The sequence below is a fragment of the Musa acuminata genome, chromosome BXJ1-5, assembly GCF_036884655.1.
Source record: "Musa acuminata AAA Group cultivar baxijiao chromosome BXJ1-5, Cavendish_Baxijiao_AAA, whole genome shotgun sequence".
Classification (NCBI taxonomy): domain Eukaryota; kingdom Viridiplantae; phylum Streptophyta; class Magnoliopsida; order Zingiberales; family Musaceae; genus Musa; species Musa acuminata.
The window spans coordinates 29,951,249-29,960,532 of NC_088331.1; the positions used below are offsets into that span (position 1 = coordinate 29,951,249).

General features: G+C 34.8%; 1 protein-coding gene across 1 annotated transcript; it reads left to right on the top strand.

The window, feature by feature from the left end:
• The first annotated feature begins 6,835 nt into the window (after positions 1–6,835).
• Positions 6,836–7,881, top strand: LOC135674106 (chitinase 6-like). The gene is made up of 2 exons (XM_065183577.1): positions 6,836–7,268; positions 7,348–7,881. Exons 1-2 carry the CDS (start codon positions 6,866–6,868, stop codon positions 7,758–7,760), a joined length of 816 nt encoding a protein of 271 aa, XP_065039649.1. The 5' UTR covers positions 6,836–6,865; the 3' UTR covers positions 7,761–7,881.
• Positions 7,882–9,284: the final 1,403 nt, after the last annotated feature.

Here is a 9,284-nt window from a genome sequence, read left to right on the forward strand (position 1 = left end):
GATAAAGACAAATAAGAAAATAACATTAGTAAACACATATAATATTGATGTTGCTGCCAATGATCTTGTAGAAAACCACAATCAATATTTTTGAGAATATCTCAAAAGGGAAGAAAACTTATTATTTATTATTATTATATGATATGTCTACAAGACTTAGATTGTGATATAGGAATCAAAAAAATCCCTTATAAGTTATTAAAAGTAATGATTATAAAAAATGATACGATGCAATTAAAGAAGAGTTAAAATCAATGAGCCAAAATAGTATTTGAGAACTCGTCAAATTATCCAATAAATAAAAAAGAGTCTGTTATATAAATATAACTCAAAAGATAATATCAAATGATATAAAACCCAGACTTATGATCAAACATTTTACTTATAAAAGAATTTATTATATAAATAAACTAGTGTATATTTAAGAGGAGTTTTACTCATAAAATATTTTACTTATAAAAGAAAAGTTAAAATTAATGAGTTAGAATGATGTTTAACAACTTATCGAATTATCTAATAATTATAAAAGAGTCTATTATATAAACTTCACTTAAAGAGCAATATCGAATAATATATAAATCAAACTTATGGTAAAAGGTTTTACTCATAAAGAATGTATCAACCATAATAAGATATTTTCTCTAGTTTTTTTTAATAAACCCGTTAAGAATCATTATGATATTAGTGACTCATTATGATTTTGAATTCTATCATAAGGATTTGAAAATAAATTTTCTAATCTAGATTTATATGTGTTAACTTAAACTATTGGAAGCGAAAATGAAAGAAATATAAAATTTGATATGTAAATTTAAAAAAATTATTTATGATATTTAACAAGCTTCTAGACAAAGGTATATATAGTTTCTTGATTTTATTACTTCTTTTAGATTTAAGAAAAAAATACTATTGATCAACATTTATATTTGAAGATTAGTGGAAGCAAGTTTATTATATTAGTCTTATATATGAATAATATTCTACTTACCAACATTAATATTAGTTTATTATACTAAACTAAAAAAAATTTTACTAAAAATTTTAAGATGATTGATATGTGATATAGCCATTTAGTCCCATATTAGTTGAGGGATATGGGAACCAAGGGCTCATAAGTCTACAATGTCTCATTTATCTTAAAAGGTGCTTTTTGGAGCTCACGGGCTCTCCTACGAGGGGGATCATTAATAAGACTGTTTAGTCCTATATCTTTGTTCCTATACTCTTTAATCAATATGGGATTAAACAGTCTTATTAATAATAAAAGTAAATTTTTTTAATAAAATAAGAAATTTTTTTAAATCACTTTAAAAATAAATAAATAAAAATATTCTTTATGTATGCATAGTTAGAAATATATTATATGCTTAAACCTATTTCAAATCATATATCAATTTTGTAGTTAAAATACTAGGTAGATATTAGAGTTATCCAAGAATAAAACTACTAAAAAGCTATAAAGAAAATAATAAAATATTTAGAATGGATGAAGAATTATATATATATATATATATATATATATATATATATATATATATATATATATATATATAAGCTTAAAATGATAGTATTTTTAAGTGTTGATTATGTAAATTGTCTCGATAATAAGAAGTCCACTTTACGATTTATATCTATATCAATTGAAGGGATAATTTATAAATAAAATAAAATAATATATTATTATATTATTAACAATAGAAACTGATTTTGTGACATGTTTTGAGGCTACTAATTAAGTTTGATAACTATGAAATTTTATCTCATGATTTGGTGTGGTCAGACTCAATTGTCAAATCACTGAATATACTTTATAACATATTATAATAGATTTATTATCTAAGAATGATAATTACTGTTGTAGCTCTATATATTATGGTATAAAGTATTTGATGATCAGAGAAAAAGAGTTTAAAAATAATTAATGTCAATTAATAACTTGAGTTTCACTATATTAATTATTGATTCATTCACTTGGACTTACAACCTAATATGTTCGAAAGAACATGTTCATTAGGTTTATAAGCAACCTATAAAATATATGATGATACATATTTGAGTAGATATTATAATTAATATTTTTGTTTACATATTTAAAGTTATTTATTTTTACTATCTTGTTCACATTTATATGTATACATATTATGATTGAATATGATGATATGATTAACTTAATAAGATAAATTATAAATGTCATTTTGGACAAGGATTAACATTATTGTAGTACATAGAAGTATGACATTAATGACATACAATCGCTATGACTTGTATAGCTAGTCAGACTTAATGTTGTATTATTATATTTATTCGATTTATTAGTATTTTTTAAAATTTATGCATATATAATTGATTTTTAAAATTCAGAATCCAATTAGATAAAATTGCTTTAAAAAAATTATTTTATTAATTTTTTATTTTGAATCTTTTGTATCTTACTAATTAATTGGTATTAGATTATGTAGCCTTATCCAGTTAAATAAAATATATTGTGGATATGATTAGATTCTGATTATGGTTATCGATCAATAGAAAGGTGTTAGTTTGGCAAGTCCCATAGTCCCACATCGGGAAAATCAGACTTGTTGTCTCGTCTTGGAACTATAAATAAGGGCCTGAGCTTTGATGTTAGACACACCACGAGAAGTACCACAGACACCACAAGAAGTACAGCAGGCATCACAAGAAAACCTGCTTATGGTTTGAAGTCTTCTTGTTTAGGAAGCTGAAGGTGTTTTATGGCCTAGGAACATTTCCTAAGGCATTTGTAAGTGTCCCTCTTTTATAGTAGTAATTTGCTCCTCTTTCTTCCGTGGATGTAGGTCAAAGTCAATTGACCGAACCACGTATATCTGGTGTTCTGGTGTTTTGTTTGTTCTTGTCGCTTTATTCTTTCCGCTTTATTATCTTGTTGTGTTGCCAAAATTATCCTTTGGTAAATATCCTGGGGCTAGCTCTAACAAACTGGTATCAGAGCCTGGTTCTGGGATCTTTTGGCAACAATGACAATATCAAAGATCGTTGTCGAGAAATTCGATAGAAATGTCAACTTCGGCATGTGGCAACTCAAGATGGAGGCCATTCTGGTTCAAGACGGAGTTGATTTGGCACTTCAGGGTGCTGAGAACATTCCAGATGGTACGTCAAAAGAAGATCTTGCGGGTATGGATAAGAAGGCCCGATCCAGCATCATTCTAAATCTCTCTGATGAGGTTTTACGGGAGGTAGCTACGGAGACTACGGCTAAGAGCATGTGGGACAAGCTTAAAGCTTTGTACATGAAGAGGACAGTGGAGAATCGTCTCTACTTGAAGCAGAGACTGTATATGCTTCGGATGGTTGAAGGTACATCTATACTCTCGCATCTTGATAAGTTTGATTCTTTGGTTATGGATTTGGAGAATATAGATGCAAAAATTGATGATGAGGATAAGGCTTTGTTGCTCTTGTGTTCTCTTCCCCAATCTTTTAAGCATTTCCGTGATACTTTGATTTATGGAAAAGAAACAGTTTCGTATCAGGAAATTAAATCTGCACTAAAATCTAAGGAGCAGATAGACAAGAATATCACTGGGGAAAGTAGAGAGAATCAGGCTGAGGGTCTGGTTGTTAGGGGGAGAATGGATAAAAGAGAATTTGACAGTAGTAGATCTAAATCTAGATCTAAATCCAGACATAGAAATTTGGAATGCAGATATTGTCATAAAATGGGGCACATTAAATCTGATTGCTTTAAATTGAAAAATAAATTAAAGCAAAAGGAAAAATTTGTTGAGAAAACTATTGAATCTGCTGAAGCTAGTGTAGCATCTGATGAGAATTTTGGAAATATTTTCTTTGCTACTGATGACAGGACAAAGTCTAAAAATGAATGGATTTTAGATTCAGGTTGTTCTTATCACATGTGTCCCAATAGGGATTTGTTTTCCACATATGAATCTTGTAATGGTGGAATTGTTTTGATGGGCAATAATGCCGCATGTGATGTTGTTGGTAGAGGAACAATCCGAATTAAAATGCATGATGGTATTGTGAGGACGCTCACTAATGTTAGACATGTTCCTGATTTGAAAAAGAATCTCATCTCTTTAGGCACCCTAGAGGCCCTTGGGTGTAAATACACAGCTGAAGGTGGAGTTATGAAAGTTTCTAGAAGTGCTCTTATTGTTATGAAAGCTTGTAGGTCTGGTAGCTTGTATATTCTGCAGGGAACTACTGTCACAGGTTCAGTTGCAGTTTCGTCATCATCATTGTCTGATTCTGATATCACCAAATTATGGCATATGCGTCATATGAGAAATATTCGACCACCACAAAGGTATGCAAATTTGGTTGCATATGCTTTGTCTGTTGCAGAAGAAACAAGTGAAGTTGGTGAGCCTACTTCCTATTCAGATGCAGTTTCTTGTGATAATTCCGCTAAGTGGTTGATTGCTGAAGGAAAAGTCCTTGTTCAGAAAATTCATACGAAGGACAATCCAGCTGATATGTTTACGAAGCCTCTTCCGGTTTACAAGTTCAAGCAGTGCTTGGACTTGGTTGGTGTTCATTGTTGGTGATTGCCCGTTGGGGCTTTTGTGAAGAAGGTGGAGCAAGTTTTGTTGGGACATGCCAAGGTGGAGATTTGTTAGTTTGGCAAGTCCCATAGTCCCACATCGGGAAAATCAGACTTGTTGTCTCGTCTTAGAACTATAAATAAGGGCCTGAGCTTTGATGTTAGACACACCACGAGAAGTACCACAGACACCACAAGAAGTACAGCAGGCATCATAAGAAAACCTGCTTATGGTTTGAAGTCTTCTTGTTTAGGAAGCTGAAGGTGTTTTATGGCCTAGGAACATTTCCTAAGGCATTTGTAAGTGTCCCTCTTTTATAGTAGTAATTTGCTCCTCTTTCTTCCGTGGATGTAGGTCAAAGTCAATTGACCGAACCACGTATATCTGGTGTTCTGGTGTTTTGTTTGTTCTTGTCGCTTTATTCTTTCCGCTTTATTATCTTGTTGTGTTGCCAAAATTATCCTTTGGTAAATATCCTGGGGCTAGCTCTAACAAAAGGAAGTCCAACTATAATATGATTTCTTAAGAGATGACATTGATGAAATGGACTCTTCTAATTATTTATTTTAGACACTTTGCTCTCATCTACAAAATAGATAATAACTCCTAGGGACCATATACACAATATGAGAATGATTAAATATACGGATAAATAGATATATGATCGAGAGATTATAGATTTTCTCTCATCATTCTTTAGTTACATGTACAAATCAATAAGAGATTATAGACATTCTTTCAAATATCTTTTATCCCTATATTCATTGTTCATAGGAAAAGAAGAGAAAACAAGTTTAATTCCTTTGCACATAACTATAACTTTTGAACGTGACAACGATGTGCTCACATATTAGATAAAAAATACGCTCATAGATTAAATAAAAAAATTTTAAATGATATCAAAGATACACATTGTAAATTTAGATATATTATTATTTAATTTTAAATTTTGATATTAAAATTTTTTATATAATAATAATATATTATAATTCTTATGCTTACAATCTCGATGGAGGCATGGAACACATTCCGAAGCCACCATCCAGCTTTCTGTTTTTTTTTTTTTGTTCTTAATTAGAAATCCCAACAAGTACTCAAAATATGATATTCCCTTGTATTATAATCTTATCCAAATTATAAATTATTTTAATATTACTACACAATATCACTGACTTTGGATCACAATTTCGGTTTCAGGTCCTCGAACCTCACAATGGAAACATTGGAAGCTCTCAATCCCTGAATCCTACCAAATCACAACAGAAAGGGTAAAATAAACCATAACTCAATCAAACAATCACCTTGGATGATTACCATAATTTAAAAGTTCATAGTGTAGCAACATAAGAATATTTGGAGTATTTTGGTAATCTTAAAATAAAAAAAAAGCTAAACAATCTAGAGTATTTTGGTAATCTTTAAATACCCCTTCAAATGACAAATCTAGAGTATTTTGGTAAAAATAAAAACAGGTAATTCTGGTTGGGAACCAACATGGCTTTCGATTCCAAAATTTGATAGAACTGAAACCGCCCATTTTAAAACAAGGATCCGAGCTACACATATGTGATGTTTCATCTCCTACCGCAATGCAATTTCTTCATGCATAAGTTTGATTAGTGCAGTTCCATATCACTCTTTCATTGATCCAACCTGCATGTCAGCTACGAACTCTTTGACTTCGGTTCGAAATTAGAATCTTTTGGAATCGGTTCCATTTTAATTCCAAATTCGATATTATTATTATTATTATTATTATTATTATTATTATTATTATATATATATATATATATATATATATATATATATATATATATATATATATAATATACTGCTGCAATGCAGTTTCTTCTTATGATTGATGCAGTTCCGTATCACGGTCCAGCATGCAAGGGAATTGAGCCTCCATGACTTTGGCAAGTTGTTGTCAAATGCTGTTCGGCATGGATGGACTAAGTAAGAAGTCTTTGATGGCTTTTGCCCTGTGCAGCATTGACCTTGTCAAATTTTGGCCAAAATTTGATCTACATTAAGTAGCAGAAGCTGACATTTTGATGGCTACTTGGAGTTCCGGAACGTCGTTGCCTTGTTTTGCATTGGTTCTCGGTCACTGTCACGTTATTGTTTTTGCAATTTGTTGACCGGTAGCTTCACGTCTCGCATGCAAAGATTGGTTGTTTCGAATGAACCAAGTCTGGTCAATCTGATGAATACTCCACCAAACCGGCTTCGACAAGCCATCATTAAATCCGTCTCCTCTCCTCCCTCTCTATAAATACCTCACGAGCAGTGTTCTACTTCCATCATCCCCAGCAATGGCGGTACACAACACGACGATGCTTTTCCTGGGCCTCCTCTTGGCCGGAGCCATCGCGGTGGCCGCCCAGAATTGCGGCTGCTCTGCCGACCTCTGCTGCAGCAAGTACGGCTACTGCGGCACCGGCGACGACTACTGCGGCGACGGGTGCCAGTCGGGACCGTGCTACTCCTCCTCCCCCCCCTCCAACGACGTCTCGGTGGCCGACATCGTGACGCAGAGCTTCTTCGACGGGATCATCGGCCAGGCCGACGGCGGGTGCGCCGGCAAGAGCTTCTACACCCGCGACGCCTTCCTGACCGCAGCCGGCTCCTACCCGACCTTCGGCCACACCGGAACCGCCGACGACTCCAAGCGCGAGATCGCCGCCTTCTTCGCCCACGCCACGCACGAGACCGGACGTGAGTTCTCGACTTGCGTGCACGCATGCGATCGTTCCTTCAAGTACTTGTCGCATCGATGCTTACTTCTTCTCTGCAGACTTCTGCTACATAGAGGAGATCGATGGCGCGTCGAAGGACTACTGCGACGAGAACAACACGGAGTGGCCGTGCATTGCGGGGAAGGGCTACTACGGCCGCGGGCCGCTCCAACTCTCCTGGAACTACAACTACGGACCCGCCGGGCAAAGCATCGGGTTCGACGGCCTGAACGCGCCGGAGACGGTGGCCAACGACGTCGTCGTCTCCTTCAAGGCCGCCCTGTGGTTCTGGATGAACAACTGCCACTCGGCCATCACGTCAGGCCAAGGATTCGGAGCCACCATCCGGGCGATCAACGGCGACCTCGAGTGCGACGGTAAGAACACGGAGACGATGAACGCTCGCGTCGGATACTACAAGGACTACTGCAGCCAGTTCGGCGTCGACCCTGGAAGTAACCTCACTTGCTGAGCGCCGAATTGCTACTGCTTACAAGCGGTGATGGGGTAATAAAAGCTTTGCTGCAAGTGTTTGTGGCGTGCTATATATTGGAATATGTAGTACAATAATGGGAAGGAGATAAATTCATATATGTACCCTTTCACAACAAATATATATATATATATATATATATATATATATATATATGTTATAGTACTGTTTCAACAACAATAATATGCAAGTAATTGCATGATTCGAAACAGATATAATCTGTCAGAACTTATGAAGCTGTAATTACTGGGATATACTTTTTGGGTCGCAGAAGTAGCTATGTTAGAACTTATAGACCTTATCGGATAATTTTTTTATACTTAAAATATTAGTTTGATATTTATGTAACGTGACTCGCTATCTTAAATTTAATTAAAAGTCCGAAATCTCATTTTTACAATTTTTTACATAAGAAATACTGATCCGAGAATAGTGTGCCTAATTTATTAGATAACTTATTTTGATGAAATCATTTATCATAATTGATAAAGATATTTATTGTTGACACACTTTGAAGAAGTAACGAGTGAAAGCAAACCAAATTGTAATTAGACTATCTATTAGGGTTCATTTGACTTGGTTCTATGACTTCAATAATTTAAAACCATCATCATAGACTAAGACGAAGGGATCGAAATATTTTTCGATTCTTTTTACAGAAACATAAAAAAAAAGAGTTGTGAAGAGATGTTGAAGGTGTACTCTAGTTCCTGAAAGGCGTGCAAAAGTAGCTACTTGCACATCAAACTCCCACCTTTCAGGCCTAGTCAACCTGAAGTTAAAGAAGTAAGAATATTGTACAATAACATGTGATATGGCTAACACCAGACGATAACTGGTTTTAGTCTTTCTTCCTGCATGCATAATAGTTCATCAGCTTCGAGTGTCCTTTGGAAATACCTGCCAGGAACAAATGTAAACGAGCCTTTCACATATCCAAGATAGTAGGGTGAGATTGATGGGGATATAAACAGGAATAACCTTTGTATAGGAACAAATACTAGAAGACCAAAATACGCAGCGGAATAAAATGGAAACACGATCAAACAGAACACCAAGATATACGTGGAAAACCCCTTCAATGTGAAGGGTAAAAACCACGGGGCAAACTAGAGATAATCCACTATGAGAATAATGAATGTACAAATCTCAATCTCTTGCCCAAAACCATAGCAACAACCACAAGAGAATAACTGGGATATAAGGATCACGTCACTGCCCACAATATCTAAAACCTCCCCAAGTAATCACAGCAAGAGTCTACTGTAGATTTGATCTAACCTGAGATGAGAACACTACTAGATGATTGAGAACAGTCTCTCTGCGTTGTCCTTGTCTTCTTTCCTTTCTTTCTCTTCCTTTTCTGCCTTGTTCTCATTCTTCTCTTTGGAATCTCGTGACTCCAAAGATCTGCCTCGTTGCTGCCTTTTTATAGCTTTAATCTGCCTCTAAAACGCAGCCACCACACCCCCCTAATCTTAATTAGGGTTAGGTTAAGAGGGG

Bases quoted from the DNA above. Each gene is read 5' to 3' on its own strand.
- LOC135674106 (XM_065183577.1), top strand. From the start codon at position 6,866: ATGGCGGTACACAACACGACGATGCTTTTCCTGGGCCTCCTCTTGGCC. The intron at 7,269-7,347 runs GTGAGTTCTCGA...TCTTCTCTGCAG, and splicing joins CGCCACGCACGAGACCGGAC to ACTTCTGCTACATAGAGGAG.